The following is a 24,427-nucleotide window of genomic DNA, read 5'->3' as shown; positions in this document are numbered from 1 at the left end:
GGAGGAAATTTTTTATTTGTGTATTAATATATAAGCACATAAGCACATAAGCATGGCCTCTGCCGAGTCAGTCCATAGGTCCATCATGCCCAGCAGTCCGCTCCCGCGGCGGCCCCCCAGGTCAATGACCTGTAGTGAACTATTACTCAAGAGCATTTTGTCTTGTATAGTAACCCTCTAATTGTACCCCTGGATTCCCTTACCCTTCAGGAATTCGTCCAATCCCTCTTTGAACCCCAAAACTGTACTCTGCTCAACCACCCCCTCTGGAAGCGCATTCCAGGTGTCCACCACCCTCTGGATGAAGAAGAACTTCCTAGCATTTGTTCTAAACCTATCTCCCTTCAATTTTTTTGAGTGTCCTCTAGTTCTTGTTGCCCCCGCCAGTCTGAAGAATCTGTCTCTCTCTCCCTTCACTATACCCTTCATGATCTTATAAGTTTCTATCATATCCCCTCTAAGTCTCCTCTTTTCCAGGGAAAAGAGCCCCAACTTCTCCAGCCTTTCAGCATACGAGAGGTTTTCCATGCCCTTTATCATTTTTGTCGCTCTTCTCTGGACCCTCTCGAGGATCGCCATATCTTTCTTTAGGTACGGCGACCAGTACTGGACGCAGTACTCCAGATGCGGTCGCACCATTGCCCTGTACAGCGGGAGGATAACTTCCTTGGTTCTGGTAGTGATACCTTTTTTGATAATGCCCAACATTCTGTTCGCCTTTTTTGAGGCCGCTGCGCATTGTGCTGCCGGTTTCATTGTTTTATCCACCAAAACCCCCAAGTCCTTTTCTAGGTTGCCTTTTCCCAATGTCATCCCCCCCATCGTGTAGTTGTACATCAGGTTCTCTTTCCCTATGTGCATAACTTTACATTTCTCCACATTAAAACTCATCTCACTCAGTTTGTCCAGATCCCTTTGGAGTTTTTTACATTCCTCTACAGATCTAACCTTACCGGAGAGTTTTGTGTCATCCGCAAATTTTATAACTTCGCACTTTGTCCCTGTTTCCAAGTCATTAATAAATATATTGAATAGCAGCGGTCCCAGCACTGACCCTTGTGGGAAGCCACTTGTGACCCCTTTCCAGTCAGAATAGTGTCCCTTTACTCCTACCCTCTGTTTCCTGTTTGCCAACCAGTTTTTGAGCCATCTGTGTATGTCCCCTTCCACCCCGTGGTTCCACAGTTTCCTTAGAAGGCGCTCATGAGGTACCTTGTCGAAGGCTTTCTGGAAGTCTAGGTCTACTATATCTATGGGGTCACCTTTGTCCAAATGTCCGCTTATCCCCTCGAAGAAGTGCAGTAGGTTTGTTTGGCAGGATCTTCCAGTACAGAAACCACGCTGGCTTGTTCTCATCAGCTTATTTTTTTCTATGTGCTCACTGATACTGTTCTTGATCAATGATTCGGCCATCTTCCCCGGAACTGAGGTCAAGCTGACCGGTCTATAATTCCCCGGGTCGCCTCTGGTTCCTTTCTTGAAGATAGGTGTAACATTTGCTATCCTCCAGTCTTCCGGTATTACCCCTGTTTTCAGGGATAGGTTACAAATCTGTTGCAGTAACTCCGCTATTTCGTTTCTAAGTTCTCTTAGTATTCTTGGGTGAATTCCGTCCGGGCCTGGCGATTTGTCAGTTTTTAGCCTATCTTCGAGGCTTACCTCCATGCACGATCATTTTTCCTCTTGGTCCCCCTTGAAGAATTTTTCCGGTTCCGGAACATTGGATGTGTCCTCTTTTGTGAAGACCGACGAGAAGAACGTGTTTAGTCTGTCCGCCACTTCCTGTTCCTCCTTTACCACTCCTTTCCTATCCCCCTCATCCAGGGGTCCCACTTCCTCCCTCGCCTTTCACATATCGAAAGAAAGGTTTAAAGTTCCGTGCCTCCTTTGCAAGTTTCTCTTCATATTCTCTCTTTGCTGTTCTGACTACGCGGTGGCATTCTTTTTGGTGCTTCCTGTGCTTTTTCCAATTTTCCTCCGTTTTATCCTTTTTCCATGTCCTGAAGGATTTTTTCTTATCTCCTACCACCTTCTTAACTTCTTTTGTTAACCATGCTTTTGTTAACTAGCTAAAAAACAGGAAACTACGCTGGGTGTCCAGTTATGGCATGAATTTCATTTCAAGTTTCAAGTTGAATACAATTTTGATTAAAACGCATTATCGTATCGTCAATGTGATGCACAAAATTTAAAATAAGGTACGACAAACATAGCATAACATACAAGAAAAAGATTCCCCCTACCGTTGTTGTCTCTCTCCCTCCATGCTGTGCCGTGCGTTGCCTTCTGGCCTGCCACCCAGTGTTATCTTCGGGCCGGTCCACTGTGAGATCAATGCAGCGTCTTCGGGCCGGCTCCCTGAGTGCAGCGTGCACAAAGTTGTGGGCAGCGCGCGTCCCGCCCCCTCATCTGGAAGCCTTCCCTCTGACGTTGCGACGTCAGACAGAAGGCTTCAAGGTCAGGCACAGGACACGCGTAGGAGCCTTTTCCCACGGCTTTGTGCACTGCGGCACTCAAGAGAGCCGGCCCAAAAACGCCGTGTTGATCGCACTGTGGACTGGAGTCTGAAGAACACCGTCTTTTGCCCGATGGACGTGGCAGAAAATTTCTACGGGCCAGCACCGGTCCACGGACCGGCGGTTGAAGAACACTGGCATAGACCATCCACCCTACTCACCAGATCTTGCTCCATCTGACTATTTTCTGTTTCCAAACCTTAAAAAGAGTTTGAAAGGTCAACAATTTTCGAGTGATTCAGAGGCGATTGAAGTGGCGGAGTAGTTCCATGACATCAGAGTATTCTGGGGGGGTTACAGAAACTTCAGACATGATGCGCCAAGTGCGGAATAACTTGTAAGTTTCATGGCTCCACATCATTCCATTCTTGGTAGGGCTGAGAACTTTTCAGCACCCCTTCATACTGTTTTGGGGTTTTTGCATGATCTGGAAAAGGGAGCAATGAATGAAGAAATCAAATTTGCTGATGACAAAAAATGATTCTAAAGTAGTTGAATCATGAGCTGATTGTGAGAAGCTGCAGGAGGACCTTCGAAGAGCGAGAGTCAAAACTGGCAGCTGAAACGTAATGTGGATAAAATGCAAAGCGCATACAGCACATACGGGGGGGGGAGGGGGGAGGAATAATCCAAATTGCAGGATCAAAGCCTAAAATCACCGTGCACCGTTCGAAAAGCAAAGAAAATGTTTAGGGAGTTACTTGGAAAGAAATCAGATGATGCCATCCGTATTAAGGATGTGGATTCATTAAAAGGCGGAGAGTAGAAGCTGATCTGGGGGAGGTGGGGGAGAGGGCAAAGGCAGGAAACTGCTGAAAGGCAAATTCTAAGCAGATGCATTTTGTGCAGAGGAAAAAGATATTATGGACATTGATTTCCCGGCTTCCAGCGGGGGAGCACCGAGAAAAGAAACGTGTGGACGTCTAGTGCGGACGTCTACGTGGGGACTAGGGCACTAGGGCCAGCAGGAGTGAGGTACATAGTTAGAGCTGTAGAGGGGGGGAGAAGGAGGGTGTCCCTATTGCAAGGGAGGAGTGAGGTTTTCCCTCGCCTTTTCTTCAGTCCTAAAGTTCACATTTTCGGGTAACAAAGCCCCCTGACCCTGCACGCTGTCTGATTCGGCTGCTGTTGAACAGTTTGCGTGGAATTTGGGTTATGAGCTGCAGGGAGTGGTTGTGAATTTCTCCGTGAGAACCTTGTGCATCCTCCTCCAGCTTGAGTTCCGATCCTCCCCGAGGCTGACGTATTTCCTGTTGCCTCAGCTTTCAACAGCAATCTGACCTGGAGGAGGGGAATGCATTTATCTGAGTTTGGGGTTTAGGTTTCTGCCACTTGGTGCTGAATGTAAGACGCCCGCACTAGACGTCCGCACTAGACGTCCCCACTAGACGTCCGCATTAGACGTCCGCACTAGACGTCCGCATTAGACGTCCGCACTAGACGTCCGCATTAGACGTCCGCATTAGACGTCCCCACTAGACGTCCGCATTAGACGTCCCCACTAGACGTCCGCACTAGACGTCCGCATTAGACGTCCGCATTAGACGTCCCCACTAGACGTCCGCATTAGACGTCCCCACTAGACGTCCGCATTAGACGTCCCCACTAGACGTCCGCATTAGACGTCCCCACTAGACGTCCGCATTAGACGTCCCCACTAGACGTCCGCATTAGACGTCCCCACTAGACGTCCGCATTAGACGTCCGCACTAGACGTCCGCATTAGACGTCCCCACTAGACGTCCGCACTAGACGTCCGCACTAGACGTCTAATGCGGACGTCTAGTGCGGACGTCTAATGCGGACGTCTAATGCGGACGTCTAGTGGGGACGTCTAGTGCGGACGTCTAGTGCGGACGTCTAGTGGGGACGTCTAGTGCGGGCGTCTTACATTCAGCACCAAGTGGCAGAAACCTAAACCCCAAACTCAGATAAATGCATTCCCCTCCTCCAGGTCAGATTGCTGTTGAAAGCTGAGGCAACAGGAAATACGTCAGCCTCGGGGAGGATCGGAACTCAAGCTGGAGGAGGATGCACAAGGTTCTCACGGAGAAATTCACAACCACTCCCTGCAGCTCATAACCCAAATTCCACGCAAACTGTTCAACAGCAGCCGAATCAGACAGCGTGCAGGGTCAGGGGGCTTTGTTACCCGAAAATGTGAACTTTAGGACTGAAGAAAAGGCGAGGGAAAACCTCACTCCTCCCTTGCAATAGGGACACCCTCCTTCTCCCCCCCTCTACAGCTCTAACTATGTACCTCACTCCTGCTGGCCCTAGTCCCCACGTAGACGTCCGCACACCTCCAGTTCTGCCAACCTTCTGTTACCCCAGTACTGAGAACTCCTCACTCTCTCCCCCCCCCCCCACACACAACACAGCTCTGCCAATGCACCTCATTCCTGCCTTGCATGTTCCATATTAAGCTTCAAATCGCACCAAGACCTCAAGGCCTGTGACAGCACTGACTGCTAATGATTCTAAGCGAAGCTAGTTCCTACTTGCAAAAAGGTTAAGTGCCTTATCTTTGGGTGCTTCTAGCACTGCCTAAGCAAGAGAAGCTTGCAGACACAGCCCAGCGCCAGCCAAGCATCCTTACATAAAACCAAAGCGCCACCCACTGGGCAAAGGCCTCCATTGCCAGGCAAAGTCCCGGTGCTATTTCAAGAGTTAATACAAACAGAGTGAGGTTCTTGTCTGTAATGGGGATTCTCCAAAGACAGCAGGATGTCAGCCATAAACTAGTAATATCTCCCAATGATGTCAGAGACAGATTAGCTTTCTGAACATGTGCGGGCCACCTGTTTCTTCTCCGGCACTAAGCAGGTTCATCCCTAAAGAGGAGGTAGGAGGGTTTGAGTGGTTAACTTATTCTGCTGTCAACTGAGCTCCCCTAGTCCAGGTAAGTAACTCACTTTCTGCATGAGTCAGACACACACTGGTGACTCCTAAACAGAAGACTTGAAAGACTTACAGGGATCTCAAAGTCCCTCCTCGAGGGCTGCAATCCAGTCGGGTTTTCAGGATTTCCCCAATAAATATGCATGAGATCTATGTGCATTGCACTGCTTTCAATGCATATTCATTGGAGAAATCCTGAAAACCCGACTGGATTGCGGCCCTCAAGGAGGGACTTTGAGATCCCTGAGCTAGGGTTACCCTATGGCTCCAGAAAAAGGAGGATGGATGGAGACACATGGGTTTTATTGTCACTGAAAGCAATGGAAGTAAGGAGGACAGATCAAGACGTCTGGATTTTACTACCAACCCCCCCCCCCCCCCCCCCCCCCACCACTACCACATATTGGCTCTTGGAAGTCCTAATCACCAAGACATCCAAGTGCTGATTTTTGAAACCGTCTTTTTGGACGTCTTGCAAGGCGTCCTACTCCCTGTGAGTCCAGAAAGGGGGAGGAGCTTGCTGAAGGGATGTCCTGCGGTAATAATTGAACCTTTCCCAGGGTGTCCTGGACAGAACTTAGACATTCTGAGCTAGACCTGTTTTAAAAGTGTTTAAGTGCCAAAAAGGTTCACAAACTGACCCCCGCCCACTGGTCACTGACTCCTTCCCACCCCACAAAGATATGAATGAAAGAGTACATACCTGTCTTTAGAACAGCAGCACCTGATATGGGAAAGCATAGTATATCACACAGATGTCTTAAGTAGCCCAGTGGGGGTGGGGGGGGCTAGTGAGTCATAGAGAAGAGGACCCAGGCTCACGAGCCACTCTAACCAACTACATTTATACTGGAAAGAGTGAGGACACCAAACCCTCCTTTACTAGCCATAAGGGCTATAGGGGTGTAGACAGGTAGGTATAGTAGGTTTGGAGGGCTCAGCATAAATTATAAGGGGTATTTGGTAAAATGTACTCCTGGCACTCTATGTGAAGTTCACAGCAGTGCCCTCTAAAGTGCCCCATGGCCAGTCCATCACAAGGCTGGCTCCTCCCATGTCCAAATGGTCTAAATTTAGATGGTTCTGAACTAGGATGTTTTTGTGGTCGAAAAAAGCCCCAAAAAAGTTAAAACGTCCTAAGGTTGGACATCCTGTTGGCCAAGACATCTAAATAGGCAATTAAAATTTTTTTTGGGGGGGGATGTCTAGCAGTTTTATATTGCATTACATTAGTTTCTTTTATTCTGCCAATACCTTGCGGTTGTAGGCGGATTACAAAAGGAAGAGATTCTGGTCATTTCCAGAAGATTACAGGGAAGCTATTGGTTGTAACATTTGGAGTCTGGCAATGGAGTGAGGATAATTGGTTGTATCAGGAGTTTGGCTTGAACAACCTGGTTTTTATTTCCCTCCTGAAGGTGCTGAAATCAATAGATTGGAGATGTGGCTGTCTAGTTTCGCTGCTTGCGTGGCGAGCAGTCTGTCGTGTATTTTTTTACGCTGAATGCCTTTGATTGGGGGGTGGGTGAAGGGTGTCTGAGTTCCACTTGGTCTGGAAGAGCTGTTCCTTGTTAGGCGAGTGTTCAGGTAGGATGGTCCATTGCCAGGTTGGGTTTTGAAGAGCATGCAGTAGAATTTAAAAAGTATTCGTGCTTGCACAGGTAGCCAGCGTGTGGCGGTGAATGTGGTCGAACTTCTTCAGTGAGTAGATCAGTCTGAGGGCTGTGTTTTGCACGGTTTAAAGTTATTTTGCTGGTTTCGAAACTGGCCGTTAGTTCGTTCCCAGCTTTGGACATCTTGCGGGAAATGTCAGGCTTCGATGTCCTATCGAAAATGCCCTTCCTTGCCTTTTTGGGTTATCCATCCTCAATCACATGGACAGACTCTTGCAATTTTTTGCTTTTCTTTTTTTATACTGAGATGGATGGCCAGTCTCTTTGGAGAAACTGCGCCACGCTTACAGAAAGATGCCGGCACAGTTGGTATGAGGTTTTTTTCTCTCCATTGTATATGTCCGAACTGATTTATTTCTGATTTGACAAATGCTGCTATAATACTAATTACTAGACTAAAAAGTTATTTGCTTTGACATATACAATGTAATATTTTTGGGGTTTTTTTAATATTTGGGGGGGGGGGGAGGTTTCCTCCATCACATCGGACACTCCCAGTGAAGAGAAGTTAGCAGCCTTTTACTTCAATACACTTGTAAGTGCATGGAGCTTTACAAACAGTGTAAGCAGTTAAAAATTAAGCCCCTCCGGGTAGGGAATTGGGGGATAATTTCTTGTTAAAAACCCTGAACCGAACTGCGGGTTTGGTACATAGTGCTGAGTTACGTGAATGTCACTTTCGAACTGTCCTGCGGGCCTATGCTTCCCAGAGTCAGGCTTACCATATGGGTTGCATAGATACTCAGTTATGCGTCCGCTGTACGGTGGAGGTCAATTCTTATTCTAGAATCAGAAAATAATATTAAAGATTGAACTAGGCCAGTTACTGGGCAGACTTGTACGGTCTGTGTCTGTGTATGGCCGTTTGGAGGAGGATGGGCAGGGGAGGGCTTCAATGGCTGGGAGGGTGTAGATGGGCTGGAGTAAGTCTTAACAGAGATTTCGGCAGTTGGAACCCAAGCACAGTACCGGGTAAAGCTTTGGATTCTCGCCCAGAAATAGCTAAGAAGAAAAAAAAAAAAAAAAAATTTTGTTAATTGAATCAGGTTGGGCAGACTGGATGGACCATTCGGGTCTTTATCTGCCGTCATCTACTATGTTACTATGTTACTATGTTTATTTTCATGGTATTTGGAGTTGTGAGGGGATTCAGACCTTCTGGACGGAAGTGGCCTCCTTTTTACAGGGCTTGTTGCAGACCCCTGTGCCAGTATCCGTGCAGTCTATGCTGTTTGCCCATTTCTCATTCTTGTATATGTACAATTCTTATGAAAAATTATTTCTTAGTAAATGTTTTATTTTGGGGAAGAAATGTATCTTGTGTTGCTGGCTGTCATCTGAACCACCTTCATTCTGGTACTGGAGGAATCGCCTTCATGAACTTATGGGATGGGAGGCCCGTTTGGCTCGTTCTTCCCGACGTCATTGCAGAGACTTTGTTCACACTTGGACTCCATATTTGAACATTTTGACTCCTGAGAGTCGTAGTCGGGTCTTGAATAGACTCCACCTCTGAACCTGTGATTTGCGGTGTCTATGCTGTTCCCTGCTTACGAGTTTATATGTATCTGTGGGGGGAGGGGGAGGGGTGGGTGGGGGGGGGGGGGTTTCTTTGTCGGGGGGTGGGGGTATGGTGGGTCCGGGGAGGACATAAGAGTCCAGTCCTCCGCGGGTGTTTGATGAAAATGTATCCCATGGTTGTTATTGCCGTTGTATTTACTGTTGCTTAATAAAATAGATTTGAACTAAAAATTAAGCCCCTCCTTTGCAAAGCCACGCTAGTGTTTTTAATAATAATAACTTTATTCTTATAAACCGTCACACCACATAGTTCTAGGCGGTTCACATCAAAGCAATCAGTGGAAAAAAATACAATTAACATGGAAGTGCATTCAAGAAAAGTCACCGGCCACAGCGGTAACGGCTTGGACGCTCAGAGGAATTCCACGAGCGTCTTATTTAATAATCATTTATTTAAGAATTTATATTGGTATTTTATTTCATAATTTATATTCCACATATCCTAACAATTCTGTGCGGACATACTCAAGCATTTTTCCTCAACTGTCCCGGCGGGCTCCCGGTCTATCTAATGTACCTGGGGCAAGGGGGATTAAGGGCTCCTTTTACGAAGGCTGCGCCAGCGGTTTTTTTTAGCGCGCGCCAGCCGAAAAGCTACCGCCTGCTCAAGAGGAGGCGGTGGCGGCCAGCGCGCGCTATTCTGCGCGTTAAGGCCCTCGCGCGCCTTCGTAAAAGGAGCCCCAATGTGACTTGCCCGGGGTCACAAGTTAGCAGGGCGGGATTCAAACCCACAACCTCAGGGTGCCGAGGCTGTAGCTCTAACCACTGCACCGCAACACTCGTCGGAGGTGTTACTGTGGCGACCGGCGTTAAAAACGCTAGCGTGGCTTTTTTTTAAAGGAGGGGGTAAGTCTTGTTATACTGTTTGTTAAACTCCATTCACTTAACACGCTCCCTTCCTTATCTTAGGAGAGCAGGTTAATGATTTAATCTAATGAGGTTAAAATGATATTAGAACCTAGGTCTAGAGAGTTGCACGGGGACAGAATCCCACCCGTCCCCGCCAGGATCCTCTCCGTCCCCGCCAGGATCCTCTCTGTCCCCGTCAGGATCCTCTCCGTCCCCACCCGTCCCCGTCAGGATCCTCTCCGTCCCCGCCAGGATCCTCTCCGTCCCCACCCGTCCCCGTCAGGATCCTCTCCGTCCCCGCCCGTCCCCGTCAGGATCCTCTCTGTCCCCACCCGTCCCCATCAGGATCCTCTCTGTCCCCACCCGTCCCCGCCAGGATCCTCTCCGTCCCCGCCAGGATCCTCTCCGTCCCCGTCAGGATCCTCTCTGTCCCCGTCAGGATCCTCTCCGTCCCCGCCCGTCCCCGCCAGGATCCTCTCTGTCCCCACCCGTCCCCGTCAGGATCCTCTCCGTCCCCACCCGTCCCCGTCAGGATCCTCTCCGTCCCCACCCGTCCCCGCCAGGATCCTCTCCGTCCCCACCCGTCCCGATCCTCTCCGTCCCCGCCAGGATCCTCTCCGTCCCCGCCAGGATCCTCTCCGTCCCCGCCCATCCCCGTCAGGATCCTCTCCGTCCCCACCAGGATCCTCTCCGTCCCCACCCGTCCCCGTCAGGATCCTCTCCGTCCCCGCCAGGATCCTCTCTGTCCCCACCCGTCCCCGTCAGGATCCTCTCCGTCCCCACCCGTCCCCGTCAGGATCCTCTCCGTCCCCACCCGTCCCCGTCAGGATCCTCTCCGTCCCCACCCGTCCCGATCCTCTCCGTCCCCGCCAGGATCCTCTCCGTCCCCGCCAGGATCCTCTCCGTCCCCGCCCATCCCCGTCAGGATCCTCTCCGTCCCCGCCAGGATCCTCTCCGTCCCCACCCGTCCCCGTCAGGATCCTCTCCGTCCCCGCCTGTCCCCGTCAGGATCCTCTCCGTCCCCGTCAGGATCCTCTCCGTCCCCACCAGGATCCTCTCCGTCCCCACCCGTCCCCGTCAGGATCCTCTCCGTCCCCACCCATCCCTGCAAGGAATTACCTCCATCCCCGCCTGTCCCCATAAAAAGCAGCAATTACTTCTGACATGATCATCAATTCCACAGTTTCTTTTGTGTTTGCGCTGCTGTTTTCTTTGTGGAATCTCTTTGGAACCCTTTTTTTGTTTTCTGTTCATGTAATTAACTTATAAACTTTTACTAAAGCTGACGTGTCAATTATATTATATGGACGAACCCTGCTTCCTGAGCCTTCCATCCCCGTGGGAGTCCCGTGGGTCAGAGGGGTGTCCCCGTGGGAGTCACGTGGATTATGGGGGATTCCCGCGGGACTCCCGTGATCCCTGTTCCCATGCAGACCTCTACCTAGGTCTCCTATCATACCATCTCTTTTAATATTTTCTATTTAATGCACCCTTTTTATTGTAAAACCATTTAGAAATTTTAGGATTGGGGTGTGAACTAAGAGACAGGGCCAGGCACCACTGCCCTTGCTCTGTTCCACACACATATAAAAGAGCTTCTTCGTCTACAAGGCCACAGGCAAACCCATGAAATACACAGACGCACATTGGTTTACAGCAGTTTTAAAATATAGACTTACAAAGTTGCTGAACTTGTAACGGCCTCTTGAACTGCTTTCGCCACAGTATAAATAACAGAACAGACCTCTCCCCCCCACCCTCCAGCTGCCCTTTAGTCCTAAATTTACGCTCTAGGCCCCTGCTTCCAGAATCCACAGGTGTGATGAGGTTCTCAGTGGTTAGAGACCGGAGTAACGTTTGTGCAAGTCCGAAATGTATCCACAGTCCTCGGGCTCCGGTAAAACGTTCTGCTCCCTCTGGTTTCCAAGTCCCATGCCCAGCCCAGCCCCCATGTTTCCCCCATGATTTTATCTGCACCTTTCCAGCTTCTGTCTGTATGAAAGAAGATCACCCCCCCCCACACACACACACAGTTCAGCACTACGTTGTAGCCTCAGTCTCTCTTACGGTGTGGGCCAAGGGCAGGCAACATCCTCTTCTCACCTATGCTGGACTGGTAGAATCTACCCCCGTGCCACAGCAAGGTCGAGGCGATGGATGCATAGGACCCATGCAGAAGCTGCGGAAAGAGTTCCACCGCAAGAGCAGAGTGGTTATCAGCTCCCCCCTTACCACCCGTTCGTGTGCGTCGACGACCAGTGTCCGGCCTCAGTTACACTTGCTGCGCCTGGAGGTTCCCACCAATGGCTGTAGGCGGAGGGGGCGCCGGCCTTTGGAATAGAAAAAAAAGAGAGTCAGAAGGTGGCAGAGGGACACCTTGAAACAAGCTGGAGTTGGGGGGAAGGCCTGGAGATGGAAGGGACATCCAAAATGACATTTCCTGCCCATCTCTAATCTAATCTTTGATTTTGTATACCGATTCATCCCAACAGGAGGACTCGACTCAATTAACAGAATATTAAGAAATTTACATAAGATTAGAACAAGAACTGTATCTTTTAAGCCAAAAGTAGTATCTTTTATGATTGATTATTTCAGACAGAAAAATCATTCATAAATTTCTGAAATAAATAGGTCTTTCAACGCTTTACGAAAAGTGGGTAGATGAAAGAGAACTATAATTGTAGAAGGGATGTCATGCCAAACTTTTACGAATAAAAAAGAAAATGATTGACAGAAATTGGCCGTAGTTGGGGTTTTTTTTTTTAACAGTGGGAAAGCCAAGTTTATATGTCTGAGACCCAATCAGAGACCCCAAAAATGTGGAAGGATACAGAAATTATTCCACCATCAGCTTCATTCAAACACATCACATTTCATCTTATAGATTGCATTGGGAAATTCAAACAAAAATACAATTTAAAACAGAAATTCCAAGTGCAACTTCACAGGACTCTATAGCTGGAGGCTCTCTCTGGCACAATGCAAGTACTAAGATAAAACTCTAGCAGTCCATTTCTGAAACCGAGATCCTATCCAGCACACACCCCTGCTTATGAATGACGTTCGTTCCTGTCACCCAACCCATCTGGAGACATTACCCGAGTGAGCATGCCAGACCCTGATGGTTATCTCGGGGCAATGCCTTTCTGCTATGGTTGGAGGAGTTGCAGGCCTGCGTTGCCAGCAAGTATGTGGTCAGCTTGTGGATTTCTTCCTGAACACTAACTTTATGTGGAGGGACTGGACACTTGCCTGGAAGGGAACACTACTGCCTGAGGCGTGTATATGGGCACGGCAGAAAGCAGCTCTTCTTGGTCTTGGGTCGCCGGGTCCGAGGGCAGGGGCTTCTTTGGGGGAGGTGGTTTCACAGGAACTTGAGGCTGAACGATAAGAGAAAAAAAATATTCAGAACCAGGAAGGCTGCGTCCCCCTTCTCAGCACTCACCCCATGTGGCCCAAACGCCTTCCCTTTGACTCTGGAAAACAGTGGTAGAAGATTAAAGTCCTTTCTCCACGCCTCATCAGGGCCCACAATGGGCTAGCAGAAGGCACGGCTAGACGCTCCGAGACAGCGGAGGGCCTCAGTGGGCACACTGGACAGTCACAGCAGAGAAACTGCTCTATGGGACTACTGAAGGGCTTCCAAACAACCTCCTCTACTAACAATAGCTCTCAAATAGAGAATGACACAGTGACAAAATTCATCACCGTTCCTGTCCCCGCAGATAACCGCGGGAAACCATCTTCATGTCATTCTTTAAGGAGAGAGGGAAGAATCAGAGTATAATTGGGCACAACCACTGACCCGCAAGCTTTGCTTTGAAGAATGCTAGTGTACAAGGACCGAAGTTGAAATAGACACTAGAAAATGACATGGGATTATGACAGGAACGGTGATGAATTTTGTCACCGTGTCGTTCTCTACTCTCAAACACAAAACCTCACCCAAAATACCACCAATTCACCTTGTTTCTTGCATCCAGTTTAATAAGAACGAGAAAAGGAGAAAACAAAGGCAAGGGAGATGATCTAATCAACCAACAAGAAACCTTGATTATAAGACTATCTCAACAAGGATCCAAGTTTCGGTATTTACGATGCCTTCCTCAGGGGACACTGAGATGAAGTCTCTTAGTCAGTTAGGATTGAATGTCAACCCAGCTGAATCCTTTAACCCAGCGGTCCCCAACCCTGTCCTGGAGGACCACTAGCCAGTCAGGTTTTCGGGACAGCCCTAATGAATGTGAATGGGGCAGATCTGCATTCCCATCGTCTTCACTACTTGCAAATCTCTTTCATGTATATTCATTAGGGCTATCCTGAAAACCCGACTGGCTGGTGGTCCTCTAGGGCAGGGTTGGAAACCACTGCTTTAACCGATAGCGTTGGCTTCGCTGACATTCAACCCTAGCTTACTAAGAGACTTTGTCTCAGTGTCCTCAGAGGAAGGCATTGTAGACAGGGCTGTGGAGTCGGTAGATAAATGTTCCGACTCCAACTCCTCAGTTTTTTGTACTTCAGACTCCGACTCCAGGTACCCGAAATTTCCTCCGACTCCGACTCCTCGACTCCAACTCCGACTCCGACTCCACAGAACTGGTTAATTTTCAGATCGTTAAAATGGAATGTCAAGTTGAGAGAAATGAGCATTTTCGACACCACCTTCTTTTTCCTTTTAATCAAGGTACTAAGGCCGCAGAAGCTGCTCGCAACATTTGTGCTGTGTATATAGTGGGTGCTATAGCTGAAAGAATCGCTCGTGATTGGTATGCCAAGTTCAAAAATGGAGTCGGTAGATAAATGTTCCGACTCCGACTCCTCAGTTTTTTGTACTTCTGACTCCAACTCCGACTCCAGGTACCCGAAATTTCCTCCGACTCCACAGCCCTGATTGTAGATGCCGAAACTTGGATCCTTGTTGGGATAGTCTCATAATAAAGGTTTCTTATTGGTTAATTAGATCGTTTCCCTTGCCTTTGTTTTCTCCTTTTCTCTTTCTTCTCTCCGTTCGGCTCTATCCAGTTTAATAAGCGTCACCAATATATTCACTACGGCATCGGCGCTGCCATAAAAACCAGCAGCGCCAATGCTGGCGCTGCAAAGCTCCCATCACCAAAGCCACACCAGCACTGAGCAGAGCAGACTCACAATGCCCACACACCGTGCCGGCCGTGTTACCTGAGACTTCCTTGGCACGGGGTCATCTGGCAGAGGTCTTGAGGGTGGGGCAGGCCTGTCGAAAGCTGTGCCCTGGACAGACAGAGCGGGAAGAATGTGAACAGCAGAGTGGCAGGAAGCCAGGAGCATACGCAAGAGAGCCGGTCACTTAGAACTCACCCTGAGGGGCACCTGAGGCCCCCTAAGACAAATGGGATCCTAAGCAGTTAGGGTGGGTGAGCCATGCGGTTGCTGCATTGCATTGTCTTCGGAGACTCCCCACTGGCATGCATCCTACATGCGTGTGCTGCGTTTATACGTATATAGGGTAACCAGATTTGTTCGTGCAAAAAAAAAAAAAAAAAAAGAGGATACATGGCCCCACCAGGTACCGCCTCCAGACCCGCCCCCACATAATCATCGACTCTTCTTTCCCGAGTCCAGGCCGTGGCTGGAGGGCCTCTGAGCATGAGCAGATGCGACGTCACACACACGCGTGCATGCATGTGAGATCATCACGCCGCATCAAGGCACGTTCAGTGGCTCTTCAGACGTGGCCCCAAGCTCGGGGCCTTACAAAACCTGGACAAACTGCAGGGTTTGGGAAATCCATCCAGGCACCCAGACAGTCCTCTCAAAAAAGGACATGTCTGGATTTTCCCAGACATCTGGCAACCCTATATGTTCAGGACAGAAGGACAGGGAGAGAGGAGGTAAATTCTTAGAGCAGCAGCAGGTTCTAGCTCTCTTTCCTTGCTAAGAGGTCAACACTGATCTTCACTGAGCGAAGTGGAACTTGCAGCTTTACCCCCCCCATTAACTTGCATAACACCTCCCCCCCACCCACCCACAGAACAGACGATCCACCTGTCATTATGCCATCTCCTTTCCCACAACAAGGGTGCCAAACTGAAGTCAGAAAAGTCTGCGACAGGGTCAGGTTTTCAGGATATCCCTTCACGAATATGCACAAGATACATTTCCATAGAATGGAATCCGTGCATGCAAATTGTTCACGAGAGGTATCCTGAAAAACCATTCATGAGATATTGCATGCACTGCTTCCATCTCACGCATATTCATGAACCACTACCAACCAATCAATTCATCCAAATAACCAAATAGTGGTGGTTGGTGGTGGATACCAGGCTTGGGCTAACCCTCATCGAGGTAGCAATCTGTGAATATACTATTTGAGGGAGCAGGTAAATGATAAGATTGATGTCACTCGTAGACAATATGCGTGATTTGTGTAATACATAAGTGAGGTGGGGTTTTATGTATTTGTTTGATTATGTTTAGAAACATGAGGGGAGACTTCCCGTGTCGCAGCTCCTGATGACGCAAGGTTGCGAAACACAGCTCTGTGTTGGGCTGGACCCGATTCCTTAAAGTGAAATCAAGGAGGACAGCCATTGTGATCTTTTGCCAAGGAGGGTAACAAGTTGATGAACATCTGAGCGGACTTTTTATCATGAATTTGTGAACTGTGGGGTGTAAGCAGTGGGGGGGCGGGGAAGGCAGTCTCGTTGGGAAGGTTTGTGATTGGTGTAATAGCAGTATATGTATTTATGTGCTTTTATCAAGATTAATATACAAATATAATAAAAATGGATATTTTGGTACTATTTATCGTATGCATATTCATGAAGGATATCCTGGAAAAATGAACGGATTGTAGTTTGACACCCCTGCCCTCACTAAAGAGATTGCATGCTGTCATCTTCCGGTCCCAGCTGTCCCACATCATCCCACCACCAGCCCCATGCCAGTAATGTGGTGTTACCTGTAACTGCTTTGGGACCGGATCAGGTGGAAGAGGCTTGGAAGGTGGATCTGGCCTTGTAGAGTCTTGAGAAAAAGGCTGAGAGGTGCCAGCCACATAAACAAAGTGAGAAAGGAGAGACAGGTGGCAGGAGAGAAGAGAGAGTGTGCCGTTACTGTTACAGTGGTGAACTCATAAGCACATGCGGAGGGGATGTCACGAGGCCTCATGCAGCAGACATGCAGAAAAGTGGGAGGAGGAGGTTAGGGTGAAACCTGCCCCTCCTCCACAACTGCTGGCGAAGGTCCTCTCTCCATCCAGCTTGCCACAGGCTCTAAAACCCATCATTTTGGGTCTGCAAATCGGAGCCAGAGCCTCAGTTAGGCTAGGAGGAGATCAGAGTGTGCTAAAATCAGCCTCCGTCCTTCCCCTCCCCCTTTCCACTCGGCTTCCTTGATGCGGTTCTTGTTTCATCCTTTCCATGCCCGATGTATTCCAGTGTGGAATAGATGGGATGGCACAGAGGCAGTGTGGCACAGAGGATGTGACTTTTCCCTCCTTTCCCGCCCCCCACTGAGGATTACTCAGGAGACGCTAAACTGGCGAAACGCCCTTTCCAAACTCAGATGTGCAAGATTCTAACTTCCAGGGGTTTAGTAGCGTACAGGGGCACTGAGTACACCTGATACAAGCAGAGGACCCAGAGTTAAACCGACTCACGATGAGAATTACAGGCTAGCAGAGTACAGCTAACCACAGAGGTATTCAGACATGGACACAACCATCAACTGTACAGCAGATATATTCTCTAGCATACATTTTACAGTGGAAAATGTCCTGTCTCAACCTCCCCCCCCCTAGAATTTTTCCAAGAAGACCTAAAGGAAGCCCCTGCTCTGAAAGCCTGGCGTCCTAACAGCCACAATGTGTAACGGGCGATATTCTCTACACTCCACAGAAACAAGTGATCTGGCCCAGATGTTCCAGAGGTGGACAAAGATGAGCCGCGCAAACATGGAAGCCAGAGGTTCACCATCCCATGTTCCTCCTCAACCCAGCGCACCCTGTGCCTTCACTCATCTCGTACCTTAGTCGTGGGCGGCATCACCTGGAGCTCTGTGCTCTGCATCCGCTGAGGGGGTCTTGGGCGTTCAGGGGGTGCCTGGCCCATGGCTCGTGCTTCTGTATGAGAAATCCTGCCAAAGAACAATTGATATTATTCTAACCTGAAAGTGCAAAAGGGCAAGGCAGAGCCCAGAGCAAAAAGAAGTCCCCTATCCTATAGCAAAAGCAACCCACCACCTCATTTTATGCACCCAGGAATCACAATCCTGTTCCATGCACCTAGCATTTCTCAGGGCCCCCCGTCCCCCACACTGCCTATAATCCGTAACAGCTGTGTAACGTTGCCTCGGCTAACATAAAAACAATGCGACGGAGAAGCTGCAGAAATTCCAGAGCTCAGACGAGGCGCGGACCCTCTGAAAGCTCCTCCCCTCACTGGCTGGCATACTGCTGTTTCGCAAGGAGAAACCCTTTGGGACCACCTCTAGCCACAAAGCCTCAAGCACCAGAGGACACCTGTTCCCTTATCCCTCACACAAAGGATAATTTAAAGCATGGGAGTTATTTACAGTAAACCAAAACGTTTTAAACATTTTCCTATGGGCGGAGCTTCTGCTTTAGAAAGTTCTAGCAGTATAACTTTACCCCACCCCCCTCTGTCTCCATTGTACCAGCACAGTGATCCCCAGGTCTGATAGAGACAAAAAAAAAACTTTATATAAACTTTGCCCTTCCATTCTTTGTACCCACAAGCTCCCATATGCCCTCTTCAGCTTCTAAACCCACTTGCTTGTCATGGGTGGGTGCGAAATCCTGTTCGGTCCCTTAGAGCCAGATATAATTGGCAGAAATCTGTGTGTCATGGCTTCACTGATTCAGTCTGCAAAGAGGACAGAGGCAGGAACAGGCAGAGGGACACCAGCAGAAAGCAGGCTAAATTTAAACGTTTATAACCTACTGAAGCATTTCTGATCGGGGGAGGTCTTTCCTGGGTAATGTGGTAGCTCAGAAGGACCCTCTCGACTCAGCAGTGAAATCCTGGGATCTGTTTACCTCTGGTAAGAGTTAGTGAGTGAACACTGTCACAAGTTACCTTAGGGGTAGACTTAGGATGGGAGGAAAATGTGTACTATAAGCCAGAAGGGGAAAACAAGCCACCTTTGGGTTTTCCCCCTAGTCTGCCCATACAGAAATGCTGCAGCAGTCCCCAGAGCCATCAGTCTCGCCAGTAAACAGGGAACATTGCAGACTTTACCGGTTCCCCTCAGCCGTGACGCCTTCACCGAGGAATCGGACTCGAGTCTCAGGCTCTGCACTGGAGGAGAAGCAGAGTCAGGTCGGGATTAGAACCCAGCTCTCCAAGTCTCTCAGCATCACCTTATTCCCCAACCCTCATCCCAGCCTTCCTTCCTAACACACTCCATTCCCCCCACCCCCCCACCTCCCACCAAAGGTTCAAAAGTAGTCACAAAACACCATGAATTTTCTGCGCCTCACAGCCTCTTCTCTGGCTGCATACATGGGCAGAGATATCTGTTCCCTGATCAGAAATGGAGAAACGCCTATGCACCCCTCCCCCCCCCCAGGAAGGTCCCTCCTGACAGAAACCGCCCGCAAAGCTCCTACAGCTACTTCATCCCCCAACTCTGGAACCAACTCCCAAACCAACTCCCCCCGCAAATCAGATTACAGAACTCATTGATGGCCTTCCGGAAAGCGGTAAAGACCCTCCTCTTCAACTAAAATTCATCCACAATCTACGCCTCACCCCCCTTAAACCCCCCCTCCCCTCTACCCTCGCTTCTCCTTTCTAAACTTCCACTTTAATTGCCGTATAGTCCAAATGTACGCCACTGCGAATGTTTGCTTGTAAGCTGTTCTCAGCTACTGGGAGGACGGGATAAAAATCTAAACAAATCAGACAAGTCAGGGCTGCATTCAAGCATCTGGTAGGTGTGGGACGCAGGTACCTGTACTGGCAGCTGGAAGCCTTTCTGAACCTGCAGAGACCCTGCCTCAGGGTGCTGCGCTTGAAGTAGCAGACGCCCACGAGTATGGTCAGTGGAAGTACGAGGAGGAAGAGGAGGAGGAGAGCTGTGGATACAGCGCTGCTATCTGCAAGGGAGGAGAAAGAGGCACAGAGAAAAGGAATAGTGAACATCAGCAATGAGGAGAGAGATGTGGAAAGAGAGACAGGCGCAGAAGGATAAACACGGAAGCGTGGGAGATAAGGTGGGGGGGGGGGCATGAACGTAATGGAGAGCCGGGAGAGGGATAGGCACGGGCAAAGCAATCAAGTCAGTGCTGTGACGTCTTTTGATGACACAGACAAAAGCGAGCGACTCCACTTCACAAAAAAAAAGCATTCAATATGCTCTTATACAGCAAGAGGGAACCGTTCACACTACAGAATGACACGGTGACAAAATTCATCACCGTTCCCGTCCCCGCGGATAACCGCGGGAAATAATCCCATGTCATTTTCTAGTGTCTATTTCAACCTCGGTCCTTCTACACCAACATTCTTCAAAGCAAAGCTTGCGGGTCAGTGGTTGTGGCCATTCATACTCTGATTCTTATGGGAGCCAAGGATAATGAAGCCATTGTGACATCACTGATGTGATTGGCTCTTAGGCACTGGTGGAATGAGGCATTATGACATCACAATATCTGCTCTGGAGACCAGAGACTGTCATTCTTCAGTGTCTGTTTCAACCTCAGTCCTTCTACACCAGCATTCTTCAAAGCAAAGCTTGAGGGTCAGAGGTTTTGCCCAATTATACTCTGATTCTTCCCTCTCTCCTTAAAGAATGACATGAAGATGGTTTCCCGCGGTTATCCGCGGGGACGGGAACGGTGATGAATTTTGTCACCGTGTCATTCTCTACTTCACACCCCTAAAGAGGCCCGAGAGCAAGAGGGAGAACCCCTCACAGAAATCTGGGACCAGAGCTAGGCGAGAATCCCTCACACAGTTTGAAAGGAAATTCACTTCTGGGAGCCAACAGAAATGCACCCACCACCCCAAGGGGCCTTCCCATGCAGCTCCCCCCTCCAAACTAGAAGTGCGTCAGATAGATGCTTGTGTAACCTTTACACTTCCAAGATACGTTCCTTGCTTAAGCTTCACATCAATCCTTATCCCTCCTGGCACTGCGTTCACTTTTTCATCTTTGTTTGAGAAGAAGTAAAGAGAATGCCAGAGATCGCCAGGACAGAGACTGAATAGACCTGCTGTTATGCTCTGCATTTCTGCATAGAGCTCTGTGCTTTGCAATTACCTTTCTCCGGTTCCAGCGGCCCACTTTCCACACTCCCTCCGTACCCCGAACTCTTGCAGTCTGGAGGGGCCCAGCCTGGATCACAATGGCAGTTCGCGTTGCTGTTACACACCTAAGAGGAACAGAAAAGACCGAAAGGACAGCTTATTGAGCTCACCCATTCCTGCGGCACGGAGCCCCCCCTCAAAATTAGTCTTACCCCGTGCCCGCTGCATTTTCTCCGACACTCCTGGACCCCCAGGGCGGACACTTCCTGGCACTTCTGGTTGATGCACACCTACAGAGCAAGGGTATCTCGTCAGCTGTCAGCCCAGGGCAAAAAACAGAACGGTCAGACAGGCAGCCAGAATCTCACTTCCTTGCCACTCTGTGCCCCCGGAACACATGCAAGGGAAAAAAGAGTCACTAGCGCTACCTTCCCACTGCCGCAGGCTGTGCCAGGCATCACCATGGCCGGGTCCATGATGTCCTCGCCAAGGTTGAAGAAGGCACTGCGGCATGCCGTTTCCCTGTGGTTCACGACCTCCGCGTTGGAGCCCAGCAGTGGGCGATCGTTCCCTCCCTGGCACTGAATCTTCCCGCATTTCATATCTCTAGAAGAGGTGGAAGGAGGAGAGATGGCAGTGTGGAAGTTTAAGACAAGAGATTACGGAGCTCACCATCAAAAACTTTAAAACGTTCCAAAAGCATCCTAATAGCAGGGACGTTTCAAGGGCCGATACGCAAAACCAACTTTCTGGACGTGAAGCAGCACTTTCTAAGCTGCAGTGCGTCCAGAGATCAAAGGGGCACGTGGGAAGGTGTGTTATGACCTGGAATCGGGTGGGCTTTGACCTAGCCCTACCCCAGCCATAATCAAAACTTTCCTAGAGGGAACTTAAGACGCCGGCAGTTAGACCTGTTTGAGTTGCGTCTAAGTTCCACAAAGGTGCCCAAACTGAGAAGACGACCACTGGAGGATTTAAGGCATGATCATCCCCCCTTACGCCACAAGTGGTCCTTGGCCCCTCCCACTGCATCCCAAGGTTTGCAGCACACAGCCCTGTAGGCAGGAGGGAGTGAGCTTCCCTCCTGCTGTTTTCTCATCCGAAGGTACGGGGGATGGTCCAGGGGCCCAGAAATGTTGGGGGGATGTGGGGGGGGGAGGAGATATCAGGGGATGTTGGGGAGGTCTGGGATATCAGGAGGATGTCAGGGATGTGAAGAGGATGGCGGGGGAGATCCATGGATGTCAGGGGGGAGGGGTGTAGGGCTCCGCAGCTCAGCTGATTCTGGCAGGGGGAATCCCCAAAACTGGCTCAGCTGATGGGGATTCCTTCTGCCGCAATCAGACAAGGTAGTTGGTGGGTACGTCTTTTGGTGGGTGCGTTTGCTTTTGTACGTTTTTCACGTGGCCATTTTTATTTTTGAAAATGGGCAAAATAAAAGATAGACGTTTGGCAGCTTTGAAAATGGACATTTTCCCTACTGGGGTCGAGCACAGCCTTGCACAAAACATCCAGCCTCAGACTTAGGCACACGTTCGATTAGGCCCCTCCACCTGATATACAAAAACGAAGCCGAGTGTTCTCTTATAACGTTTCGCTCAGAGACACTGATCTGGATAATTCTTACATTGGTCTGATGAAAATAGTCAGAATCTTCCATGAAAATAAACCCCCCAACCCCCTTCTCCAAACTCTTCCTGCAAGGTTTGTCTCGCAGCATACGTGTCTCTCTGCCCTTCTCCTTACCGCCGTTCAGTAGAAAAGGCCTCATCAGGGTGTCAACGGCTTTGAACGTTGTCATTACTGAAGTTGGTAACATTTGAATGTCTTTGCTGCTTTTCTTCATCTTTTTCCTACTTACGTTGTTCTTTTTAATTGTAAACCATTTTAAACGGATTTGTTTTCCATAATAGTGATATAAAATTTTTTATAAACAAACAGTTCTCCCCCCCCACACACACACACACACACTCTCAGTTACATTCATGAGGCTCCAGCAAGCGGGTGAAGGCCCAGTCTTCAGGCCTTTGCAATTTACTCCCCCAGTTCTTAAAACATCAAGACCTTGGACTTACTGGGCCCTGCAGGGGATGTACGTGCCGTTCAGGTTCCGTCCACAGTTACCGTATTTATCGCCCTTCATATTCACAGAACGAAAGCAGTCGTCGGGGGCCTGGGTGGAGCCTGGAAAGCCACACAAAGAGAAAACAAAGACATTCATGGCCCTGAGGGGTGTCACACTTGAGGGAGGGGCTCATTGATCAAGACCTCAGGCATCTCCTCACTCTTCTCCTACCCCGTGTTAGCTCCATCTGCCTATTCCTCCTCTCCCAGACCCCTCGACAAGACATCCCAGCTGTACTGAACTACTTCTTTCATAAAATGCCTTTTAACCACTTCTCTCCTGTCTACATTTTCTTGAATTAGACCCCCTGTCACTTAAGGACACCTATCCCATCTCTCCCCTCTCCAAGTCATTGTGGCACCCTACATAGCACCAGGGTCATCTCTGTACATCCTCTTCCTCCATATAAATCTATACCCAGGTTCTCTCTCACTCTGCATTACCCTCTTCCCTTCCTTTGGCCCCACCTCCCTTCCATTGGCCCCACCTCCCTTACCTGGGCCCCAGAGGACCTGACACTGTGACTCATAGGTCCTGCAGTCTCCGCTGTAGCAGAAGGCTTGGCCATTCTTGCACGGATGCCCATCCTGGAGGAAGACATTAGGAGGGCAGAAGGAGGAGACTCCATCACAGTACTCGGGTAAGTCGCATTCGCCCAAGGGCTCTCGACACACAGAGCCGGAGTGTCTCAGCTGCAGAGCAAGGAAAGAGATGGGAGGGGTGTCAGGAGCACACCTAGCACCCCCAGGGTACAGACGGAACAGCAAACCTTACTCCAAGAAATTTCAAGTATTCCGTAGCACATGCGTGCAGGGAAACTTTAAGAAAGAGTGGGTTCAAGGCTGGAAATACAGGCCGTCATGGAGTTCACTTCCATATATATATATATATATATATATATATAAAATCGGATGTATGTGTGTGTGTGTATGTTCCAACATAACTCTGAAATACATGGACAGATTTCAACCAAACTTGGTACACATATCACTTACTATGTGTGAAAAAATACTATGGGGGGTGGGATGGGGGTGACATGTAAAAATGATTGAAAGCAACAGATTTTTGTGTCTACCCCATAGAGTTTTCGGCCTCGCCGAGATGAATACTCAGCAAAACTCTAAAGCGCACGGAGAGATTTCAAACAAATTTGACTTGCTACCTGGGGAGGGGATGGGAAGGGGGTGTCTAATCCGTAGTTTTTGGGCTCGCTGAGATGACACTCCCAATGCTGTTGTAAGTCCAAGTTCCGGCCGTAATCATTGAATACAAGCCTATCGATACCGGAAGATTGGGATAAATAAATGGGTGATCAGCTAGCACCCAACAAAACCAAAGATAAGAATATCCTCTTCCCACCTGCCAAGGAACATGGCCACAACTCTTTACACAAGCCACTGAGCAAAATGTTTGTTTTTCGGTGGTTTTGATATCCTGTTTTAACAGTTACGTTTGTTCTTTATGCTCCACTTACGTATACGTAAATAAAATACGACGAAGACTCTTGCGTGATGCCCATTTGCA

The 24,427-nt window shown here is 49.1% G+C and overlaps 1 protein-coding gene across 8 annotated transcripts in view; it reads right to left on the bottom strand.

Annotated features, from left to right (window-relative positions):
• Window positions 1-10,838: 10,838 nt before the first annotated feature.
• The window catches only part of ADAM15 (ADAM metallopeptidase domain 15), a 37,557-nt gene continuing 23,968 nt past the window's right edge, over window positions 10,839-24,427 (bottom strand). The window contains exons 12-23 of one of the 8 annotated variants that reach the window (XM_033924976.1): window positions 23,400-23,595; window positions 22,854-22,962; window positions 21,207-21,384; window positions 20,991-21,068; window positions 20,792-20,903; window positions 19,481-19,625; window positions 18,766-18,825; window positions 17,533-17,641; window positions 16,467-16,544; window positions 14,702-14,773; window positions 12,777-12,903; window positions 10,839-11,850 (exon numbers count right to left, since the gene is read on the bottom strand). In XM_033924976.1, the coding sequence (XP_033780867.1) occupies window positions 11,789-11,850; window positions 12,777-12,903; window positions 14,702-14,773; window positions 16,467-16,544; window positions 17,533-17,641; window positions 18,766-18,825; window positions 19,481-19,625; window positions 20,792-20,903; window positions 20,991-21,068; window positions 21,207-21,384; window positions 22,854-22,962; window positions 23,400-23,595 (1,326 nt within the window). In that variant the 3' untranslated portion in view covers window positions 10,839-11,788. Of the gene's footprint in view, window positions 11,851-12,775; window positions 12,904-14,701; window positions 14,774-16,466; window positions 16,545-17,532; window positions 17,642-18,765; window positions 18,826-19,480; window positions 19,626-20,791; window positions 20,904-20,990; window positions 21,069-21,206; window positions 21,385-22,853; window positions 22,963-23,399; window positions 23,596-24,427 lie in introns of all 8 variants that reach the window. The other 7 variants (XM_033924971.1, XM_033924973.1, XM_033924972.1 and 4 more) reach the window with 7 other exon arrangements.

Source organism: Geotrypetes seraphini, chromosome 16, assembly GCF_902459505.1.
Source record: "Geotrypetes seraphini chromosome 16, aGeoSer1.1, whole genome shotgun sequence".
Classification (NCBI taxonomy): domain Eukaryota; kingdom Metazoa; phylum Chordata; class Amphibia; order Gymnophiona; family Dermophiidae; genus Geotrypetes; species Geotrypetes seraphini.
This window is presented reverse-complemented; position numbering and strand designations above follow the sequence as displayed.